Here is a 22,578-nt window from a genome sequence, read left to right as displayed (position 1 = left end):
CTGGCAAGGGCGGAGTAGCTTTCCGTGTCTGCGCTCCATCCCCTCGACGGGCAACACACAGCGGCTCCCAGTCTCTTTAACCCCCTCTGACCGTCAGCATGCGGCCCCTATCCCTGGGCGAGGTGGAGAGGGAAGCCAGCTCCGTGCACAGGGCCCAGCTCCACGTAGGGCTGGGGACACTGCCCGCTGTCCGAGTGGCACTAAAAGCTGCAGAATGGTAGCCCCACAATCTGGGGCTGGAACTGAGACTCCACGGCAGGTGTGGCCCAGCCCTGGGGGAGCCAGCACTGGGCCAGCTTTTGTGAGGGAAAGTTTCGCGGTTTTCTCTGCGTTGGTGGGAAGAGAATCAGTCCCAGCTGTAGGGACAGTGACCTTCCCGGGCCACATGCAGAGGCCTCACCAGGCACCAAGACCAGGACCAGCAAATCTAAAATCCATACAAACATTTATTCTGTCCCTGCCTGGAGGTGACGGGAGTGGGGGTCCGGAGAGCCCCGCAGAGGAAGACGGGGCTCTGGCGGGAAGACAGTGTCCAGACGCCTGTGGGCTCCATCCGGACCGCAGGCCCTGGGGCTAATGAGGGGCCGGCTGGGTTCTCAGAGGTCACGGAGTGCAGGGGTGGGGCGGCGAGTGGTGGAAGCCGGCGCCCCGAAGACAGGCCAGCCCCTGGAGCACGGAGGCGGGTCCAGCCCACGCTGGGCTGAGTGTGGCCCTGGCTGGCCCCCACTGGGGTCTGTCCCACCCCCAGCCCCCAGGAGGGAAGGCAGCAGGCCCGCTCTTCCCGGTGGGAAAGGTGCTGTGCAAGTCATCAGGTTTAAATTAAAAATAATAAAAATAACAATACAAAATAAAAAAAAGACTGTCTCAAACAAACCCGGGACAAGCCCGCCCCGCAACCCATGTGAGGAGCAGAGGTGCCAGCCACCACCTGGGAGGGAGTGAGGGCCTGGCCGGAGGGGCAGGAGGGGCTGCGGGCTGATGGGGGGCGGGCTCTGTCCTGGTCGCTGTCAGCAGCAATTCTAGAGACGCCAGAAGGCTGGGGGCAGAGGGTGGGGACGGGCGGAGGGGTGCGCAGGACGTGAGCGGGGGTGGGCTGGGCTGGGCGTTCTCCGGCCGCCAGCTTGTCCCGCTGCTCTGGGCTGCCTCGGCCAGGTGGACGGGTTACCGGAGATTTATTGCACTGTTTTGGAAGAGGCCTGGGGCTAAGGACCAGCGGGGCGGCAGGAGAGGCGGGCGGGAGGCGGGCAGGCGTCATCGCTTGGTCTTGGCGTCTTCTCGAACCTTCCAGATCACCAGGTGCATGCAGGCGCCGGCGTCCTCGCTGGAGCTGTGCCCGTCCACTGCGGAGCAGATGCGGTGAGCACCCGGCTCCTGCATAGGGATGGCCCCAGGGCAGGCGCTGGCACTCACCATTGTCCTGGATGATCTGTCTGAGGTAGTCGGCCATGAGGTTCCGCAGGGACCGCTTGTAGGGGAGGCCCAGGCGGTGGGGGAAAAGCACAGACGTGTCCACCACGGTGCTGTGGATGACCTGCGGGCAGCGGCAGAGGTTAGTGCACGTGGGGCCTGCACAGGTTCTGCTGGAGAACCGCGAGGGACCCGGGCTGGCAAGGCACCTTCAGGGCCAGGAGGTCACTCTCCAGGCTGTGTCCGATGAGGATGGTGTCAGCGCTGAACATGCTCAGCAGAACGGCCTGGACGTCACGCAGTGTGACGCTTGTGTCAGCAAGGTCAGCCTCCGTCACCCCCGAAAACCTGGGGGAGCAGGCAGGAGGGGTGCCAGGGCTCAGCCTGGAAGCACTGGCTGGCAGGGCGGGGAGGGTGGGTCCCTGGGGAGGAAAGACGGGGAGGGGTCCCGGCTCCCAGAGGGCACTGGCCACACCTGGTGTTGTAGTCCACAATCTCGTTGTCAGGCTTCACGAAGGTGTCATAAACCACGTGCACATCCGTGTCGACCACTGTGACGCGCGTCAGCTCCAGGCCGTACGTGGTGTAGGACTGCGGGCGAGGGACGCGCCTCAGACGCGCCCCGGGGACCAGCCTCCCTCCCTCCCGCCCCCTGCCCACCTTCAGGTCTCCAGAGCCCTGTGAGGCAGAGGCAGCAGCCAGAGACTCTGTGGGGCTTCTAGGAGAAGCGGAGTAGGGTGGGACCTCAGCAACCCCCTTTCCCAAAGCCCTCCTGCCTCCCATTCACAGGCAGAGCCGGGGCCCAGTGCCCGGAGGGCTTGGCTGTGCTGGGAAGTATGGGGTGTTGGTCCAGGGCAGGAGCTGCAGGCACCAGTGCTGCGAGAGAAGCCCTCTGAGCACTGGCCGGTGAGCCGGGCCCAGATGGGGCCCAGATGGGGCAGCCGCGCCAGGACAGGTCCTCCCCAATCCTAAACCTGAGGCTGGGCAGAGAACGGCCTCACCATCTCGCAGTCCAGGGCGTAGATCCCTGGGTGGGTGTCTCCTGGGAGCTCTTTCTCAAAGGTCTTCACGAAGCCCTCGAGGCGCTCCTTCCGGCCATCCTGCACATGTTGCTGGGGGTGGAGAAGGCAGGTGAGGGCGGCTTCGGGGTGCAGTGGGGGCGGGGGTGGCAGCAGCACATCTCTGAGCCCTTCGGGACTGTCCTATCCATCCATCACGCCCGTTCACTGGCTGGGACCCTGGTGAGCAGGTGGGGAAGGGGGCTTGCCAAGAAGACACAGGGAGGACGGCTTCCCAGGATGGGAAGTGGCCAGGGACAGGGCCTGGGGCCTATGGGCACTACACTCTCTGGGTAACACAGAAAAGGCTGCCCAGGGGCCGAGACCCTGAGCCCAAGACTGTGCTGTGTCCTGAGACCCAAGACCAGCGACGGGGAAGCAGAAGTCTGTTGAGAACAGGCAGAGGGGACCGGAATGCAAGGGCTCACCTTTGCGACCTGGCAGCCGACAGAGCCGGCGGCAGCCGAGCAGCACATGTACTGGGTCTCCCAGCCTCCGGCCACTGCAGGGGACACAGACAGTCAGGGCCCGGCCAGGCCCACTCCACAGCCCCCGGGGCACTGACCACACGCATCTGCTGAGCCCTACTAGAAAGTAAAGACTGAGGACAGGAGACCTCAGCCTCTTGGCAGAGCTGGAAGCAGACCAGGCCCCGGCAATAGTCTGGCAGCCAGGACGCCCAGGCCTGGATCCAGGGAAACCAGCGCGCTCTGCAGAGGCCTCTCGGGCAGCGCCGCCTTGGGCAGGACCCCCCAGGTGCCCCCGAGGCGATGGCTTTAGGGGCCGCAGCAGGGCTGTGCAAGGCTGGCCATGTGCCCTGAACATGGCTGTGTGGCCGCGTGGGGGACTGAATGGAACCAGCAGGCCAAGGGTGGGACAAGCCCTCCGCTCGTGTGGCCAGCAGCCTCCACATTTCCATGGACCAAGGGCACAGGAAGACAGGGACACAGGGCCTTTCAGCTGGTGGCATTTGAACACTGTCATGGGAAAGCTCTCGTCTTACTTTTGCATAAAGAACGGGTGGAGAGAAAACGAGGCCAAGGGCTAGCCCTGGCTCTGCCCGGGACAGTGGAGTCCAGGGACCGTGGGTGGGACGGAGGGCTTGGGTAAGGCCTCACACCAGTTCCGGGGGCCTCAAGGGAGGGCCCAGGTTCCAGGGACCATGGGTGGGACGGGGGAGGGCCCAGGTAAGGCCTTACCCCGGTTCCGGCGCAGCCGTCCCCAGTGGTAGTAACACTCCTCGTCCCGGACGCAGCGGCCCGAGGAGGACACAAGGTACTCGGTGCCACAGCGGCAGCAGGTCCTGCAGGAAGCTGTGGGGGGGACCCGGGCGGAAGCTGAGGCTCACGCTGGGGCCCACATGCCTGGCCGTGCCCACGTCCCGCACCTGCCCGCCTAGGCTGCTGAAGGCCAGCAACTTACAGTCCTTGGGTCTCTTCTCCTCAGCTGTGAAGATGATCGCGCCGCCGGGCCGCTCTGGGTGCGGGAAGGGGTAGCCGTTCTCCTTGAGCTGGTCCTGGGTGAGCAGGTACTCCTTGAGGCGGCTGTACAGGGCAGCCCCTGTGGACAGGCACGGTGGTCAGCCCCTGCCTGGGATGGCCCACGGGGTGGTGGACACCACCGGGAAAGGCGGCTGGTGGGGGCCCGCGAGGCACCATGTGGCAGAGCACAGGCGGGGCGAGTCCTCACCTTTCAGGTCCTCCACCCGGGGGCTGCTTGGGCGGCTGAGCGAGAAGCTGGTCTTGGTGGCCAACCTGCCCCCCAACACCACCTCGTGGGACACAACCCTGCGGCCACTGGTTTCTGGAAGGAGGGGAAAGGGGGAGGGGAGGAGGGTGTGAACTAGCTGGCTCAGACCCCCGCCTCATCTGCTCTCCCACCCACCCTGCCCTCCTCAGACCTCTGCCTCAACTCCCCCTTTCTGAGATAGTGCCCTACTGACCCCGGGCAGACACGTGGTGGGCCAGGGATGCAGGGTAGCCCCCAGCTCTGCAGGCCCGGGAGCTGCATGGAGACCCCACACCCGAAGCCTTCGCCCTCTCCCCTCAAGCGAAGGGGGAAGGGCCGGGAAAACAGCACGGGGGATCTAATGGCTTTTGAGGGCTTTGAGCCTTCTCGGGCCACCCAGCCTGCGACGCCAACCCAGGGCCTCTCCGAGTGCTAATGGAGGCGGGGACGGAGGCGGGGGCCAGTGATGGCTTAATGCAGCCTGGAGAGGCTGCAATGAAACACCCAGGTCTCTGCTTTCTTCCCCCCAGAGCTTAATGCACGGAGCTGGCCCAGCCCGGGACCTCCTGCTTTGAAGAGGCTGCCGCGGCTCCATTAGCAGGCGGCCCCTCGGCCCGGAGACCTGGCTCGGCAGAGGAAGGTGGCTGACAGCGAGGACGCCAGGGCCAGGCCAGTCCCAGACAGAAACCTGGGAACCAGGGAGCAGACAGCCCCCCGTGGCACCCGCGCTTTCCTTTTGTCTGAGACTGTAGCTGAGCTCAGGGCTGTGAAGGTCCCAGCTCAGCCCAGCTGCCACCCCAAGGGCAACACTGAGCCTCCCCCGCCCGGACTCACTGCTGAGCAACCCTGAGCCTCCCGCCCCACCCGCCAGGACTCACTGGGGAGCAACCCTGAGCCTCCCGCCCCCCCTGCCAGGACTCACTGCTGAGGCTGGGCACGGTGCTGGGGGCCAGGCCCCTGAGCTTCTTGAGGGTGTTCACGGCCACATTCAGGTAGATGTTCTTGCTGGGGCTGCGGTCATAGGCCACCTTCTCCTCGTTCAGTGCCTGGGGGACACGTGGTGCCCAGCTGAGGCCATGCCTGCCTGGTGCTGGGGAACCCCAGTGGTGGGGTCGCCATGGGGTCAGGGACTTGCATCTCTCCCAGGCAGCTCCAGGTCGCAGCTGCGGCTGAGAGGCCGGGGGATGTCTGGGGACCACCCTGGACCCCTAGTCCCCACCCGGCCGGCCAGACAGGAACTCCAGGACCTCACCTTCTCTATGGCCTCCTGGTTGGAGGTACAGAACTTGAGACACTCCTCGATGAACAGGTTGAGATAGCGCTGGCGGATGACGGTGGGGACTTTGCCCCCAAACTCTTTGGGGATAATGGGTTTCTTTAAACTCTAGAGGAAAGGCAAAAGCAGCCATGGGTGAGGGCCTCCGCAGGACCTCCAGTCGGGAACGCAGACACGATGATGCCATGACCACGGCTGGAGGCAACAGTGAGATGCACTGTGACAGATCAGCCTGGCTCCAGTAGGGACAGACACGCCAAGGCAAGACAGGACCGGCAGGGGAAACTGAGGGCAGGGGGAACTAAGGGCATGGGAAACTGAGGCCATGGGGGCACACGGGAACTTGCTAAACTTTCTGCTCAATTTTCCTAGAAACCTAAAGTTGTTCAAAAAACGTAGTCTATTAATTAAAAACAAAACAAGGCCAGGCATGGTGGCTCATGCCTATAATCCCAGCACTTTGGGAGGCTGAGGCAGGAGGATCACTTGAGGCCAAGATTTGAGATCAGCAATCAGCCTGGACAATGGACAACATGGCAAAACCCTGTCTCTACAAAAGAAAAAACAAAAGTATTAGCTGGGGTCTGGTGACACAGGCTTGTGGTCCCAGCTACTCGGGAGGCTGAGGTGGAAGGATCACTTGAGCCCAGGAGGTCGAGGCTGCAGTGAGCCATGACAGTGCCCCTGCACTCCAGCCTGGGCAACAGAGACCCCGTCTCTTAAAAAAACAAACAAACAAAAAAAAACACCAACCAACCAAAAAAAAACCACACACAACAGAAAAAAAACCACCAGGGCAGCCAGGCGCGGTGGCTCACGCCTGTAATCTCAGCACTTTGGGAGGCTGAGGCGGGCAGATCACGAAGTCAGGAGATAGAAACCATCCTGGCGAACAAGGTGAAACCCCGTCTCTACTAAAAATACAAAAAGTTAGGTGGGCGTGGTGGCGGGCGCCTGTAGTCCCAGCTACTCAGGAGGCTGAAGCAGAATGGTGTGAACCTGGGAGGCGGAGCTTGCAGAGAGCCAAGATCGCACCACTGCACTCCAGTCTGGGCAACAGAGCGAGACTCCGTCTCAAAAAAAAAATTTTTAAAACCACCAGGGCATCAGGAGGGAAGGTGAAGGCTGTACTGCAGTGTGGAGCACGAAGGCCCGCAGGGCAGGGGCGAGGCTGGCCCTCTGCAGGCTCCATGTGGCCAGGAGGGGCTAGGCCACCATAAGGCTGGGCCTCGGGCCTTGGTCTGGGGGTGGTGGTACTTGCCAAGACGGGAGGTGCTACCTGTAAGGATGGACTGTGGGCGATTCGCTTAGGGGTGATGGTGGTGGTAGTCTTGGATGCCATCCCCGACAATGTGCGTGTTTTCAGCTGCTGGCCGCCTGGTTCGGGGCCATTGGAGGGCTGGCTGCCGCTGGCCGTGAGGGTCCTTTTGGCACCTGTGGGGGCTGGCGGGGCACAGGGGGTGTGGGCACAGTGCAAGTGGCTGCCCATCACCACGTGACGGAGCACCAGGCAGCCGCGGCCACTCAGCGCCAGCAGCACGTGCATTTCCGCGTGCAGGGGGCCAGGCCGGGGCGCGGGGCTGGGACTGCGCAATGACATCAGGCTCTAACTGCCTTCAGGCAAGTCCATCGAGGCAGAGGACACAGGTCAGGCTGTGGAGGCCGCTCAGGCCACGTCAGCGGTGGGGCGGTCCAGGCCTCTGCCACGTGTTCCGACCCCAAGCCCGAGGCATCGATGTCTGAGGGAAAGGCCCTGCTCCAGGACAGAGGACCAGAGGGTCTCGGGCACCCCCACCTGCTCATTGTGACCAGCGGCCTGCCCTGCCCTGCCCTGCGGCCTCTGTGTTCTGTCTCGCCCTTTGATGAAGTCACAAACCAAAGGGAGGAGGTCAGGCCTGCAGGGGCTGTTTCGGAGGGCTGGCCACATGGGCAGCTGCAACCTGGGCATGTATGTCTGTGTGGTGGGGGGCTTCTGGACTGGGGGCTCGGCACTGACCCAGGAAGGGGAGCTGTGGCGGGGACATCTGGCCCTAGTCTCAGAGCGACATCCCTTGAACCGCCATCTGGCCCTGGAAGGTGCAAGGGAGGCAGGCTGAGTCTGCTCATGCTACCGCGGGCCGCCCAGGAAGGAAGCAGGCTGCCCGCCAGGCTGGCACGCGCCTCTTGCAGTGGAGGGTTTGCCCTTCAGGAATGGATGGAGACCCTCCAGGCTCCCTCGACTGCACGCTGGGGGCGAGCACAGGCAGCCACAGGAGTCCTCCAAGCCCGGTGAGCCTGCCCTGTGGCACTGCCAGCACTTGGGACGCCAGACTCGCTTCAGGTGGTGGGCCCCGAGGGCACTGTGACAGCTCAGCACCCACCACAGACCAGCAACAGGACAACCGCCAGCACACAGACGCCGATGCAAGTGTGTGGGGTCCCGGGATCAGCCCAACTCAGTGACTTCCCTTCTCTGGGGCTAAGGTCTCAGACGTGAGGGGCTCTGGGGAGGCGAGGTCAGAGTGGCCTGGAGAATTCTCCCTAAGGAGGGCCTCAGTCCAGGTCCAGCACAGGAGGGCGGGGGATCCATGGGATCTGCAGGGGAATCACCGGGGCTGGCCCTAAGGCCCTCTGGCCAGTGCCAGGGAGGCAGGGTCTCCAACCCAGCAGGCTGCTCAGAGTGGTCCCTGGACAGCAGCCATGCCCTCCCAGGGAGCTTGCCAGACACAAAGGTCCTTTCCCAGCCTCCAGACCAGAACCTGCATTTTTTAGGAGCTTTCTGGGGGACCCTCATCTGTGACCTGCCTCCAGGGACACTTCCTTGCTCTACAGACACCACTGATGTGAAGATGCAGGAAACAGGACAACCCCGCATGAAAGGTCCTGTCCACCCACCACTGAGGCCTGGCCCGACTTTCCAGAAGACTCTGCGGAGGACACGCCTCTCGGAGTAAAGGAAACACAGCCCCGCTCCTGCGAAGACGGTGCTCATTTCCATCAGAGGCCACGCCCCCCACTCACACGCCAGGCACAAAGCCACACCTGCAGGAGCCTGCACCCCACCCAATGCCAGGCACCCCGACATGGTTCCCCATTCCCTGGCACCACAGGCTCAAGCCCTGGTTCAGCACAGTCCCCACCGGGCTGTTGGACTCCTAGTAACCCCAGAGCCGGGTCAGGGAAGGAAGGTGCTGGGCCAGGCCTCTTGCACTCCTCAACAGTCCCCATTTCACAGACAGGCAGGCTGAGGGCCCCAAGGAGAGGGCCCAAAGTTGCCACATGAGCAAACACCACGTGGTTCAGGTGAGCTCAGAGACCTCGGGGTGCCCTCTCCTGCCCACATGCCAATGTCCCCCTGGCACAGGCCTCCTGGGTCAGCACTCACCTGCAGCCAGGCGGGGGTTGGGGATGTGGGCGATCCTCCTCTTCTCGCCAGGGGCAGAGATGTGGACGGAGGGCAGCTTCTCTGCCAGCCTGGGGGGGGCCTGCAGCAAGCTCGCCGATGCCCTCTGCGCCTGCTGGGCCCGCAGGTAGCACACCTCCTGTGCCGTCGGGGGCCGGGCCGGGGGCACCGCAGGACTCCTCCTTGGGGGCTCCGCCTGCATCACCACAAATGCTAAGGCCTGGCAGCACAGCGGGGGCACCTGGAGCAGCTGGCCCCAGGCAGGCTTGGGAGAGGGTGGCTGGAGCTCGGGGGACGGAGGCACCACCTCCTTGGCTACCTTCTGAGCTGCTGGGCACACTGGGGGGAAGCAGCATGGAGCAGTGGTCCTCAATGCCACGTGGCTCCAGGCTCCCCCACTTCGTGTCTCCCGGTGCCCAGGCTGTGTCCTCAGCCCTGATAAGGCACGGGTGGGTGGGACTACCCCGATTAGACTGGCACTCCAATCCAATGACACTACACCTAATCTTCCTCAAAGCCCCTCCTCTGGGGAGGCTCTGGGACTGGATCAACTTGGACTCTCCTGGCTGCTGGCCTGGGAGCCAGGCTCTCTGCTTTTCCTGCACTGCCTCGCTGCGTCTGCACAGGGGCCTGACAAGCGCTACTGTCTCCGGGCTACAGAGGACCCCGGGCTCAGAGCTGGACAACTGGCCCAGGCCCAGGCCGCACACGGCGCAGCAGGCAGTCTGCGGGAGGTCACCCTGGGGCTGCCGTCCCCGCTCTGACCCCTGCCCCAGCACTGTGGGCGATCTAACAGGAAGGGGCAGGAGCCAGTTCTCTCTGGGACTCGGGCAGCATCAAAGATAAGGTGTCTTCAAAAACCTCATGGAAAACGTGCACTGTGACGAAACTTGCATGGATTTCAAGTTTTTTGCCCCAAAATAAACTGATACTAACTTGACATAACACGTCTGAACCAGAGGGAGTTTGAGGCACTAAAAAAAAGTAAGACATCAGTTAGAACAGAGTTCCAATCAGAGCAACAGGAGTTCTGCTAAAAGCAAAGCAAATGTTAAGCATCAAATTTATGGTGAAACTTGGGTGGAAGAATGAATGGGGAAATCACTGATGCTTTACAAAAGCAAATCTCGTGATCAGTGGGTGGATCACGAGGTCAGGAGTTCGAGACCAGACTGGCCAACATGGTGAAACCTCATCTCTACTAAAGATACAAAAATTAGCCTGGTATGGTGGTGGGCACCTGTAATTCCAGGTACTTGGGAGGCTGAGGCAGAAAAATCGCTTCAGCCCGGAAGGAGGAGGTTGCAGTGAGTGGAGATCGCGCCACTGCACTCCAGCCTGGGTGACAGAGCGAGACTCCATCTCAAAAAAAAAAAAGAAAAAAAACGGAGGGATGAAGCTGGGTGTGGTGGTGCACACCTGTAATCCCAACACTGGGAGGCCGAGGCAGGAGGATCACTTGAGGTCAGGAGTTGGAAGACCAGCCTGGGTGATAGAGCAAGACCCCCTTATTTTTATAATTTTTTTTTTTTTTGCAGACAGAGTCTTGCTCTGTCACCCAGACTGGAGTGCAGTGGTCCAATCTTGGCTATTGTAAGCTCTGCCTCCTGAGTTCAAGTGATTCTCCTGCCTCAGCCTCCCTGGTAGCTGGGATTACAGGCACCCACCACCACGCCCAGCTAATTTTTGTATTTTTAGTAGAGACGGGGTTTTGCCATGTTGGCCAGGCTGGTCTTGAACTCCTAACCTCAGGTGATCCGCCCACCTTGGCCTCCCAGAGTGCTGAGATTACAGGCGTGAGCCACTGCGCCCGGCCCACCCGGTCATTAAAATATAAAGAGGCCCCTGCTGGCCTGGCCTCTGCGGACCTTACCTCCTGGCCTTGCTTGGAAAGGTGGGAGATCCTCCTCTTCTGCCCAGGGAACAGAGTGGTCAGACCCGAAAGCCCCTTCTCCTCACTTTTCTCTTCCTTGGGGGGCTAAGACACATGTCCGTCCGTCAGCATGGGTCTGCCCTCCCCACCAACACCAACACACCCCAACCTCAAACCGCCCCCGGCAAGTGGGGAATGGCATAGTCCAGCCCCCAGGCACAGCAGCTGAGGGATCAGGGCTACCAGTCCCTGGGCTGTGTGTGGGTGCAGTCAGCGGGGGGGGGGGGGGGGGGGGGCAGGTGTCCCACGTTCTGCAGATGCCCAAGGCTACCTCTCCTGTTCGCCCAGGGCTTGGAGACCCCAGGCCGCAGAGTGAAAGCACACTGGGAAAGTGAGGCCCCAGGGCGCACCAGCTGCACGGGATGAGCACTTGGGCTCAGTCTGTGTGGAGCGGGCTCCCCCTGGTGGCCAATGGGGGTAGGGAGAATGGAGGGGAGGAGAGAGGGGCAGGAGGGGATGAGGAGGGGACAAGGAGAGGAGACAGAGGAGCTGGAAGAGAAGAGACAGAGATGGGGACGGGAAGGGAGGGGAGAAGAGAGGGGGAAGGGAGGAAAGGGGAGAAGAGGGGAAGGGAGAGGGGCTAGAAGGGTGTGCCAGAGGTGGGTTCCCCTCAGGTGGGTGGGTGGGCCAATATCCCCCTGCCAGTCAGTGGGAACAGATGGTGTGCACATGGCCACAGGAGCCTGGCTGGTGGCCAGGGACCAGCAACCTCTCTGGGTGGGTGAGGGGCAACAGGGCCGCCCACAAACTCATGAGCTCCCGAGATTTCAACAGGCTCAGGGGCCAGCACGGAGGAGCTGCCTCCACCCCACGCCTCTGAGCCAGCTGGAAACCACTCCGGACAGAACATCCCTCACCAGGCCCTGGGCTCTGCCTCGCCTGAGCCCAGCCCGAACACCTGTGCCCTCACCTGCCGGTCCAGCCGGCCTCTGTCCTCCACCTCTGAGCCCAGCCCGGGCACCCATGCCCTCACCTGCCAGTCCAGCCGGCCTCTGTCCTCCGCCCCTGAGCCCAGCCCGGGCACCCGCGCCCTCACCTGCCGGGCCAGCCGGCCTCTGTCCTCCGCCTCTGAGCCCAGCCCGGGCACCCGCGCCCTCACCTGCCGGGCCAGCCGGCCTCTGTCCTCCGCCTTGACGCTGGTGGACTCGTTGAAGATCCGCAGGCACTCCTCCATGGGGTCCGAGTCAAAGTCCACCTCCTTCTCCAGGGCTGAGTAGTCCACATCCGCCCCCGCGCTGGAGGAGGACGAAGAGGAGGAGGACGGTGCGGGGGAGGGGGGCGGGGAGGCCTTGAGCCGCTTGGGCGGCCCCCGCGCCTCGGGGAAGCCCAAGCTGGAGTCCGAGTCAGAGTCTGAGTCTGAGCTGAGGCTGGGGAGGGCAGGGGGCCACACGCTTGGCACCCCCGGCCCTGCGGCCTCGTCCTCACTCTCGTCTCCAAAGAGGTCGGCGTGGCTCAGGGCCCGCTTCTTCAGTTTGGGGGCGTCCTGGGAGGCGCCCTCGTCTAGCGAGCGGGCTTTCCGCTCCACCAGCTTCCCCGATGGGACCTTGGTGCTTTTCCTGTCGGGGAGCTGGAGGGGGCGGGGTGGGCCTCTGCTGGCTGCCTGCTGGGAGTCCCCGCTTGTGGGGCTCGGCCGCCGCGCTGGCCGGTCAGGCCGTCCTTTCCCTGAGCTGGCCACAGGAGTGGCCGAAGATGGCTTCTTCTTGGTCCCTTCCGGTCGCTCTGCCTTGCGCCGGGGACTGCTGGCCTGCGGGCCCTTCTTGTCCGCACGGGGCTTCTCTGCAGGCCGCCCTCGGCCCTTGTCCTTGGTCTTGTCCTTCCTCTGGGTCCCATCTTTGCAGCTGGGGGCAGGTGGGGTCCCACTTTTTTTCTTCTTGGGTTTTCCCTCCTTGGGGCAGCCCCCATCCTGTGAGGCCTGGACCTGGGCTGGGGAGCAGGGCTTGGCTGGGGGTGGCTGGAAGTCTCCCACGTCGCACTGCACGGCCGTCTCCTTGGTCTCCCGCAGGCCGCCCCCTTCGGCCTCCAGGCCCTCTTTGGAAGGTGGCTGCCCAGTGGCCTTGCTCTCAGGGTCAGCCCTGGCTTTGGGGGTGCTGGCCATGGTGGGCTCATTACCTGGGGCCGTGGTGGCCTCATCTTCCGAGTCTGAGAACCTCGCATCGCAGCTACTGAAGGGGTCACAGGGTTTTTTGGGAGCAGGGGTGTGGGGCTCGCTGCTGCGGGGGCCCCGGGGTCGCTTGGCAGCCCGCTCGTCCCGGGAGCTGGCCCTGCTGAGGTGCCGGGCCGAGTAGTTGGAGAGAGGGTCATACTCCAGGTCTGTGGGTGGCCTGGAGTTGTCCACCACATACTTGCCACTGGGAACAGGGCGGCTGTGCCGCCGGGGCTGGCTCACAGCCTTGGGGACGTATTCCAGGGCACCACCGCCCCCTCCGCCTCTGCCCTGACCCCTGTCCAGGGACGCCAGCAGGTACTTGCTGCCCGACTCGGCAGGCGTGGCCAGCGGGGTGGGCTGGTAGCCGGTATCGGGACTTAACAGGCCGTGGCTGCTGGGGCTGTAGTCGAAGGCCAGTGGGAAGGCATCTTCGTCCAGGCCCACGGTGGGGCTGGCGTTGGGGCCGCGGGGCGCCAGGGCGGGGGCCTCGGCGGCGCGGTGCTCACGGGCCGTCTCTAGCAGCTCCCGGTAGCGCCGCTGCTCCAGCTCCACCTCACTGCGCACCGCCTCAATGGCCTGGTTGACCAGCTCCAACTCCAGCACGTCCGGGCGCGGCTCCTCCCCCAGGCCCAGGGTGCCATTCTCCCTCTGTGAGGGGGGCTTGGGCAGCTCGGGGTTGTAGGGGTCATAACCCAGTCCTGAAGGGAAGAGAGAGTATAGCTGTGACCAGCCTGCCAGAGAGGAGCCTGCAGCGTGGGGGTGGCCCCGGCCTCAAACTGCAGGGAAGGGAAGAGACCCGCCTCTGAAACCCATCGTGCACTGGCGCCCGCCAAGGCTCTGGGGTGCCCAGCTGGGTGCAGACCATGGCGCCATCTCAGGCCCTGTACAGGGCCCCGCCCTGCCCCTGACCAACGGGCGCTGGATGGACCTGGGCTGTGTGACACGCAGCTCCATGGGTCCTGGAGGCTCCCTCACACGGCTCATGGAATGTACACAATGACCATGGCAGGGTGGACACTCGACAGGCTGGAACTCCCTGGGGCAGGCAGGTGTGGAGCTCCCAGCATTCAGGATGCTGGGCTGAGGCAGGACTGGAATGGGCTGACAACCACAGCCTGACGGTGGACACGGGAGAGCCCTTCCTCGGCCAACATGGCCCCACCCAGCCAGCAGTGTGCCTGCGGTGTGGCAATGGTGTGCCTGCAGCGTGGCTGTAGTATGCCTGTGGTATGGTGGCGGTGGTGTGCCTATGGTGTGGCAGTGATGTGGCTGTGGTATGGCGGTGTGCCTGCGGTGTGGCGGTGGTGTGGCAGTCACATGCCATATGCCCGGCGGGGGTAAGCTCAGGGCTCTGTCCCACAGGCTTTCTTGCCTCTAGGAACATTAACTGGGCTGTGCCTGTCCTGCAGAAACGGAGGTCACAGAAGTGGCCATGGCTGAGCAGGGCCGGGGGGATGGGGACATGCCCAGTTGATGGGCCACCCTGCAAAATCCACAGTAAGATTTTTTTTTTTTTGAGACGGTCTCTCTGCCGCCCAAGCTGGAGCGTAGTGGTGTGATCTCAGCTCCCTCCAACCTCTATCTCCCGGGTTTAAGCAACTCTCCCGCCTCAGCCTCCCGAGCAGCTGGGATTACAGGCGCCCGTCACCGGCCTCTCGAGTAGCTGGGACCACAGGCGCCTGCCACCAGCCTCCCGAGTAGCTGGGATTACAGGCGCTGGCCACCAGACTCCCAAGTAGCTGGGATTATAGGCGTGTGCCACCACACCCAGCTAATTTTTATATTTTTAGTAGAAATGGGGTTTCACCACGTTGGCCAGGATGGTCTCGATCTCCTGACCTCAAGTGATCCACTGCACCTGGCCTACTTTAAATAAATTTTCTTTTTTTTTTTCTTTCTTTTTTTGATACGGAGTCTCGCTCTGTCGCCCAGGCTGGAGTGCAGTGGCTGGATCTCAGCTCACTGCAAGCTCCACTTCCCAAGTTTATGCCAACTCTCCTGCCTCAGCCTCCCGAGTAGCTGGGACTACAGGTGCCCGCCACCTCGCCCGGCTAGTCTTTTGTATTTTTTAGTAGAGATGGGGTTTCACCATGTTAGCCAGGAGGGTCTCGATCTCCTGACCTCATGTCGCCCGTCTCGGCCTCCCAAAGTGCTGGGATTACAGGCTCGAGCCACTGCGCCCGGCCAAATAAATTTTTTAATTTTAAAATTTTTTGTAGCTGGGAGTGGTGGCTCATGGCTGTAATCTCACCCAACATTTTGGGAGGCCAAGGCAGGTGGATCACCTGAGGTCAGGAGTTCGAGACCAGCCTGAGCAACATGCAGAAACCCTGTCTCTACTAAAAATACAAAATTAGCCGGGTGTGGTGGCTCACGCCTGTAATCCCAGCTACTCAGGAAGCTGAGGCAGAAGAATCGCTTGAACTCGGGAGGCGGAGGTTGCAGTGAGGCGAGATCATGCCATTGCACTCCAGCCTGGGCAACAAGAGCAAAACTCTGTCTCAAAAAAAAAAAAAAAAAAAAAAAAATTTGTAGAGGTGGGATCTCACCATGCCGGCCAGGCTGGCTTTGAACTCCTAGACTCAAGCAATCCTCCAACCTCAGCCTCCAAGATAGCTGTGACTATAGGCACGAGCTGCTGTGCACGCATTAAAGCACATGGCTGAACTGTCTTCCTGGGGGGCAGCTGGGAACATGTGACTTGCATGTTATTTACGTGGCTCCAGGGCACATTCTAGCAGACCCTCCCAACCTCAATGCCACCTACGTCAGCACAGAAGTCAGAACCAGAGGAGCCTCACATGGGGCCAGGCTGAAGGAGTCTAAAGAAAACAAGAGCAATGGAGCCCAATATTCCAGCAAAGGAATAAAAACCAAGTTCAAATATTTACTTCAGAAACATTAGAAGTTCTACTGAGCATGGCCAGGCGCAGCAGCCCACGCCGATCACCGCAGCGCTTTGGGAGGCCGAGGCGGGAGGACACTGCTTGAGCTCAGGAGCTTAAGACCAGCCTGGATGACACAGATCCCATCTCTTTAAAAAATACTTAAAAATAAGCTGAGCGTGGTGATGCACATCTGTGGTCCTAGCTACGTGGGAGGCTGAAGTGGGAGAATCACTTGAGCCCAGAGGCTTGAGGCTGCAGTGAGCCAGGACTGTGCTTCTGCACTCTGGCCTGGGCAACAGAGCAAGACCCCAACTCTTAAAAAAAAAAAATAAAGTTCCACTGAATATAATTCCGTAACATCTCTAAAGGTCTCTAAAGGTCAATAGGTCTGATCCTCTGGAGTTGGCAGGAAACGGTGCCAAAGACGCCTGCGTCCTAATTCCTGGAACCTGTAGATGGTACATCCCCTTAGATGGCAAAAGCGGCTCTCGATGGGGTGAAATCTCCCTTGCCTGTTGCTGAGGGGGCCATGGACAGGCCGAGATCTCGCAGAGCAGTTTTGCAACCATCCCATGCAGCTTCAACACCACCACCTTGAGACTCAGAATCCTCAGAACCCGTGCCATAGACAGACCGCACAGGGCAGAGGTACAGATGCATCTGGCGCAGCCTTCACGGCAAAAACACAACAATAAATAACACAGAAGATGACCTAGAAGCCTGAACGCAGGTCACCTGGGGTTAAGGGGCAGGCGTGCGCCCAGCGGGGACCTCCAAGTCACACTGCTACAGGGAAGAAGAGGGGCAAGGAATGTTGCACACTCTCGCCTTTGAAAAGCAACTCCACAAACCCAGCGAGATCAAAGATTCCAGCAAAGTCGCAGCCAGGCCCACACTAAGCCTGCAGTCCCACCGGGTGCAGGAAATGCAATTTGGCCTTAATTTATGCTGCACCCAATGCCGACTGCCAAGAGGGATGTGAATGCTGACACCCGTCCCCGACAGACTGATAAGGAGCAAGCCGTGACACCATGTAGCAAAAGGCAACGGCCCCACGGGAACCTGCCCGCGCCAAGATGCCGCTTGGCTCTGACTTGATTCTGACTGAAAGTGCAGCTTGTCTGAAGGTCAGGCCTCAGATGTGTTTCTTCCACTCACAAAACCTGCGTGCCCTTCGGCCTACCTGGAGGTCGACCCCTACCGGGTGCTAAGACCTCTGTGCAGAGAAATGGCTGGACACAGGCAAGGGGAGGCAGGCACAGGATGTCCCACTGTGGACGGTGCAGAGAACAGCAACAGAACTGGAGGCTTCCCCTAGGGCCCCCCCACCCCGCCTCGGACCCCAGCAGGCATAGGAAAGAAACGGCTGGCTTCCGCCCCGCGGTGGCTCACACCTGTAATCCCAGCACTGCGGGATGGATCCCGCATCCACCTGCATCCAGCCGAGGCGGGTGGGTCACCTGAGGTCGGGAGTTCAAGACCAGCCTGGCCAACATGGAGAAATCCCATCTCTGCTAAAACCACAAAATTAGCCGGACACGGTGACCCACGCCTATAATCCTAGCTACTCGGGAGGCTGAGGCAGGAGAATCGCTTGAACCCGGGAGGCGAGATTGAGCCACTGTACTCCATCCTGAGCAGTAAGAGCGAAACTCCGTCTCAAAAAAAAAAGAAAAGAAAAAGAAAAAAAAAAAATGGCTGGTTTCCCAAGCTGCTCCCCCGAGACACACCCACCAGGAGAACAAAAGCCTTCCCAGGCAAGTCCCCCTCCTAATCCCTGGGACCTGTGGCCTGGCCCACCTCACTCAGCCAGAGACTGAAGGTGCTACGAACGAAGGACCCTGAGGTGGGTGAACATCTTGTGTTATCCGGGGACCCAATGTCCTCGCAGGGTCCTTTAAAGGGGGAGGCAGGAAGGTGAAAGTCAGAGAGACCAGAAGAGGTTGTACTGTGGCCGTGAAGGGGAGGAAGGGGCCCTGAGTCGAGGGATGCCGGCGCCTCCAGATGCTGGGAAAGGCGGGCACTGACTCTCCCCTGCAGCCTCCAGGAGGCCCAGCCCTGCCCACAGCTTGACTTGAGCCCTCTGATTTGGACTCCGAGCCCAGCGCTGAGAGACACCGTGCTGCTTGAAGGCCCATGGGGAACGAACGCAGCCTCATTTGGTGATGAGAGTGCAGTGGAGAACACGCTGCCCACTGGCTGTACCTGCGAAGGCGGAAGGCCCGTCCTCTTCCCAGGAGCCCTGCAGGGACAGTGGGAGGCCGGGACTCAGGCTATGGAGGAGGTGGGAGGGCTCACCGCAGGCAGCTGCCGCCTTTCCCTTGAAATCATATCAACATTGTGCCCATTTTAAAGATTACATTTAGGGGCCAGGCGCAGTGGCTCACGCCTGTAATCCCAGCACTTTGGGAGACCGAGGCGGGTGGATCACCAGGTCAGGAGTTCAAGACCATCCTGGCCAACATGGTGAAACCCTGTCTCTACTAAAAATACAAAATTAGCCAGGCATGGGGGCACGCACCTGTAATCCCAGCTACTCAGGAGGCTGAGGCAGGAGAATCGCTTGAACCCAGGAGGCAGAGACCACACCACTGCACTCTAGCCTGGCGACAGAGCAAGACTCTGTTTAAAAAAAAAAAAAAAATTACATTTAGGGCCAGGCTTGGTGGCTCACGCCTATAATCCCAGCATTTTGGAAGGCCAAGATGAGCAGATTGCTTGAATTCAAGACCAGCCTAGGCAACACGGCGAGACCCTGTCTCTACAAAAAATTCAAAAAATTAGCTGAGCGTGGTGACTGCGTGCCTGTGGTCCCAGCTACTTGGGAGGCTAAGGTGGGAGGATCTTGAGCCTAGGAGGTCAAAGCTTCAGTGAGCTGTGATCACACCACCGCCTTCCAGCCTGGGCAACAGAGCAAGATCCTGTTTCTAAAACAAATAAAATTAAGGAGCATTTAGACAGGAGGACGGATCCGTGTGCGCGTTTTGGACCACCCAGAACTCTGCGCAACTGTGCGCAGAGCCGCGAGGTGCGGGCAGGCACGGGAACATCACACAGAAGCCACAGATGGGGCAGCCAGGCTCTTCTTCGCCTGTGCCAGGCCACAGCCGAGGCATTTCCAGGAAACGTCACCCCATGCGCCCAGCAGGCGCAGAGGGGCCCACTCTGGCACCATCTCACAGCCAAGGACCCTGGGAGTCAGCAAGGGCACCCGACTGGGATCAGCAACAGTGGCTGCCGGTTCCTCTGCGCGGGAAGGGCCAGCTCCCAGGCCAGGAGGATGCTCCCGGCAGGGCAACGGCCAGCTGGGGCTGGGTGTCAGCCCCCACCGAGGGGGAGGGCAGTGGAGGCCAGCAGCACGCTCAAGGGCGCCCTGCCCTCCCAGCCCGCTTCACTGAGGGAGGCTCCGGCTCCTCCCTGACTCAGCTGGCTGTAGAGCACGCCACCCCTGCCATCCACCTGGTGAACAGGGCAACTAGTGCCAGCCCTCCCCCAGCCCCGGAAGTCCTGGCTGCCCAGTGACGTGGAGAGTCCAGGCCAAGGCCACTGTGGAGTGAGCTGCAGAGATTCATGGCGGGGGAGGTGACAGAGCACAACTACTGAGGAGGGGCAAGGCCAGGTCATAACGGGGATGCAGAGAGGAGGAAGAGCCCGCCTAACGGGAAGGCTCTCCTCCCCAGGCAAGGGTGGGCAGCAGCGAGACTGGGCCCCAGGAGGGCAGGCGGGGGTGGAGGGGACTGAGGCATCTGAGGGGCTAAGGATAAGGGACTCTACTCAGGGGCTTCCACCTCCTTTCCCTGGACCCCAGGGCTCTAAGACACAGCCTGCGAGATCAACCCAGGCCAGGGGAGCCAAGAGTCATTGGCAATACACACACCAGCCGGCAGACACCCTCAGGCCCTTCCCAAAGGAAGGAAATTCAGACCTCCGGACATTGTGAACTCTGAAAGGAGAGACCATTTCCCCACCCAAAAGGTGCTTCTGGAAGGTCTTGGGAGGAACAGCACCTGCCTCCCAGGAGTGGAGCCAGGCCCCCAAGCAGAGGGCAGCACCAGGGCACAGGTGATAAGGGTCCAATCTGGGGAAGGTGGCCTTGTCTTTCTAACTAGAAGCCCGTGTGAGTACTTGTTTTGTTGTTCTGTGGAGACAGGCATTGCCCACGCTGGAGTGCAGTGGAGCCATCGTAGCTCACTGAAGCTGTGTCTCCCTGGCTCAAGCGATCCTCCCGTCTCAGCCTCGCAAGTAGCTGGGACCACCTGCGCGCTCCACCACACCCAGCGAATTCTTTTCTTTTTTTGGTAGAGACGGGGGTCTCACTGTAACTGCCCAGGCTGGTCTCAAACTTCTAAGCTCAAGCAATCCTCTCGCCTGGGCCTCCCAAAGCACGGCTTGTCTTACAAGGGCTATGAAACCTGCCTCAGCCTTCAGCCAACAGGTGGGAAAGGGCAGGGGCACCTGGAGGCCGGAGCGGCACACTCTCCAGAGGGCGTTCAGCATTTCCACTCCGGGGTGGAGGCTGCTACCGCCTCCACAAAGGCTGCACCAAAAAGAAAGCGGGTCCAAGAAGACCGAGGTCAGGATCTGCACCAAGGCCTCCCCTCCTTCCTCCCTCTGGTTACGGGCTCCCCCGCCCTGCAGCCTGTGACCCGCTGGTGCTGGAAGGCAGAGTCCTGGCCTGGGCACTCCAGCCAGGTCTGGGAGTTTCACACAGGAAGCTGCCTGGGGGTTGGCCATGGCTGCCTGCAGCTCAGAATAGGGGGCACGGGGTGCTGAGCCCCTGAAAGGTGACCTGAAGCTGGTACGCACCACTGCCTCCCTGGGCCACCCCGTCCCACTCTGCCCGAGGGAGCTGGGTCTGGGTACCTGTCAGGACTGGAAAGGCCCTAGGGTGGCATCTACTTGCCGCTGGGTGCCCTGGGAGTCCACCCGGGGGTCACATCTAAAGGACGACTCGGCCAGGTGCGGTGGCTCACACCTGTAATCCTAGCACTTTGGGAGGCAGAGGCGGGCAGATCACTGAGGTCAGGAGTTTGAAACCAGCCTGGCCAACGCGGTGAAACCCTGTCTCTACTAAAACATACCAAACAAAAAAATTAGCCAGGCCTGGTGGCAGGCGCCTGTAATCTCAGATACTTGGGAAGCTGAGGCAGGAGAATTGCTTGAACCTGGGAGGTGGAGGTTGCAATGAGCCGAGATCGCACCACTGCAGTCCAGCCTGGGCAACAGAGCGAGACTCCGTCTCAAAAAAAAAAAAAAAAAAAAAAGCACCCAGAAGGCCCAGTCCCTGTTCCAGGAGACCGCTTGGTGGGCCCTGGAGGCCTCTCACTGCAATGAGGCATCAGCAGGACTGGCCCCTCCAGCCCAGGCAGTGGGCCCCGCACACTGGCCCCGAACAGGCCAGGCAGGAATCCCAGGAGGAAACAGACAGTCCCTCCGGCCTGGGGCTTAGCTGGACACTGGCACGACAGATAAGCAAGACTCCTCCCAACCTAGCCCCCAGGGGAGCCATCTGGGCGGCCTGAGGCTTTGAAGATGGAAACAGGAGAGAGCATTCCCAAAACAGCCACAGCGGCAGAGGACGCACGGGGCTGACCCTCGCGAAGCGCAAGGCAGGGGTTGGTTGTATCCACGAGAGCGCCCTCCCCATGATAGACCTCTCTGGGAAGAGGGGTCTAGAGGACAGTACCCCTGAAGCCCACCTCCTGTGTACGGCACAGTAACCATAAGGTCCCCACAAACGGCCATACGTCCACTCTGGGGGTCTCTGCTCCTGGGGCCTCTCCTCCCACCCTCATGGCGGGACATCCTCCAGCCCCATTCCTGGACATGCAGGTGCCCGGGGCCCTCTAAGCACAGCCCACTGGACAGATAGGAACCCGCTGCTCAGAGGCAAAGGGACCAGCACTCCGCACCCAGAGGCGGCCCACAGCTCCTGGACCACAAGGGGCAGGAACAGGGTCACCTGGAGACGGCTTCGAGGAGGGGTCCAGCCAATGCTGGGGGCCTGGACCTCCACCACCCAGCGGCTTCCAAGACCCTCCCTGAAACCCAAGGTGGCCCAGCTCTGCCCCACCCCCACACCAGACTCCGCCCAGACAGCAGAGCTTGCGGTGGAGGCTGGGCTGTGCCTGCAGCGGCAGCGCCTGGGGTCCACCCCACGGCCCACAGGGTCCTCCTCCACCCGCAGGGCTGAGATCTGAGCCACCCCTCTGCTCCAAGGCATGGCACCCCCCACCTCGACAGTGCAGTGCCGGGGCTGCCCAGCAGGTGGAGTCACACAGCAGGGTACAGGGGAGAAAAAGAAAAAGGTCCCGGCCTGACCAGGGACCACCAGCTCCGCTCTCTGAGGCATCCTGGGCATTTATTCACCTCATGGGGTGGCCGTCCCCACGTGCCATGACTGGACGCGCTGCTGTCCCAAGGCGTACAGCTCAAGGTCGGGGGACAGGGTCGGTAACCAGGACAGAGGTCAGCTGCCTTTCAAAACAATGTAGAAACAGGCTGGGCTGGGCGCGGTGGCTCACGCCTGTAATCCCAGCACTTTGGGAGGCCGAGGCAGGCGGATCATGAGGTCAGGAGATCGAGACCATCCTGGCTAACATGGTGAAACCCCGTCTCTACTAAAAATACAAAAAAAAAAACTAGCCGGGCGAGGTGGCGGGCCCCTGTAGTCCCAGCTACTCAGAGGCGGGAGAATGGCGTGAACCCGAGAGGCGGAGCTTGCAGTGAGCCGAGATCGCGCCACTGAACTCCAGCCTGG

At 61.3% G+C, this 22,578-nt stretch overlaps 3 protein-coding genes across 4 annotated transcripts in view; 2 read left to right on the top strand and 1 right to left on the bottom strand.

Moving 5' to 3' along the window:
• Positions 1-428: 428 nt before the first annotated feature.
• The window catches only part of REXO1 (RNA exonuclease 1 homolog), a 32,489-nt gene continuing 10,339 nt past the window's right edge, over positions 429-22,578 (bottom strand). The window contains exons 2-16 of the mRNA XM_050770052.1: positions 11,884-13,628; positions 10,725-10,829; positions 8,834-9,047; positions 6,749-6,912; positions 5,446-5,577; positions 5,116-5,239; positions 4,155-4,268; positions 3,888-4,025; positions 3,665-3,778; positions 2,894-2,967; positions 2,409-2,519; positions 1,883-1,998; positions 1,617-1,755; positions 1,411-1,531; positions 429-1,340 (exon numbers count right to left, since the gene is read on the bottom strand). Of these exons, the coding sequence (XP_050626009.1) occupies positions 1,252-1,340; positions 1,411-1,531; positions 1,617-1,755; positions 1,883-1,998; positions 2,409-2,519; positions 2,894-2,967; positions 3,665-3,778; positions 3,888-4,025; positions 4,155-4,268; positions 5,116-5,239; positions 5,446-5,577; positions 6,749-6,912; positions 8,834-9,047; positions 10,725-10,829; positions 11,884-13,628 (3,500 nt within the window). The 3' untranslated portion in view covers positions 429-1,251. The remainder of the gene's footprint in view (positions 1,341-1,410; positions 1,532-1,616; positions 1,756-1,882; positions 1,999-2,408; positions 2,520-2,893; positions 2,968-3,664; positions 3,779-3,887; positions 4,026-4,154; positions 4,269-5,115; positions 5,240-5,445; positions 5,578-6,748; positions 6,913-8,833; positions 9,048-10,724; positions 10,830-11,883; positions 13,629-22,578) is intronic.
• LOC126942841 (uncharacterized) lies at positions 7,388-8,840 on the top strand. 2 transcript variants are annotated; one of them, XM_050770899.1, is made up of 2 exons: positions 7,388-7,876; positions 8,281-8,840. In XM_050770899.1, exons 1-2 carry the CDS (start codon positions 7,660-7,662, stop codon positions 8,400-8,402), a joined length of 339 nt encoding a protein of 112 aa, XP_050626856.1. In that variant the 5' UTR covers positions 7,388-7,659; the 3' UTR covers positions 8,403-8,840. The 2 variants fall into 2 exon arrangements, with proteins under 2 accessions (XP_050626856.1, XP_050626855.1); XM_050770898.1 differs by having other exon boundaries at positions 8,221-8,840.
• The window catches only part of ADAT3 (adenosine deaminase tRNA specific 3), an 87,911-nt gene continuing 86,074 nt past the window's right edge, over positions 20,742-22,578 (top strand). The window contains exon 1 of the mRNA XM_050770625.1: positions 20,742-20,751. The gene's annotated coding sequence lies outside the window, so the exon portion shown is untranslated. The remainder of the gene's footprint in view (positions 20,752-22,578) is intronic.

Source organism: Macaca thibetana, chromosome 19, assembly GCF_024542745.1.
Source record: "Macaca thibetana thibetana isolate TM-01 chromosome 19, ASM2454274v1, whole genome shotgun sequence".
Lineage (NCBI taxonomy): Eukaryota > Metazoa > Chordata > Mammalia > Primates > Cercopithecidae > Macaca > Macaca thibetana.
This window is presented reverse-complemented; position numbering and strand designations above follow the sequence as displayed.

Coding starts and splice junctions, on each gene's coding strand:
- LOC126942841 (XM_050770898.1), top strand. CDS start 7,660: ATGGATGGAGACCCTCCAGGCTCCCTCGACTGCACGCTGGGGGCGAGC. Junction 7,877..8,220: donor GCACACAGACGCCGATGCAA/GTGTGTGGGGTC, acceptor TGCATTTTTTAG/GAGCTTTCTGGGGGACCCTC.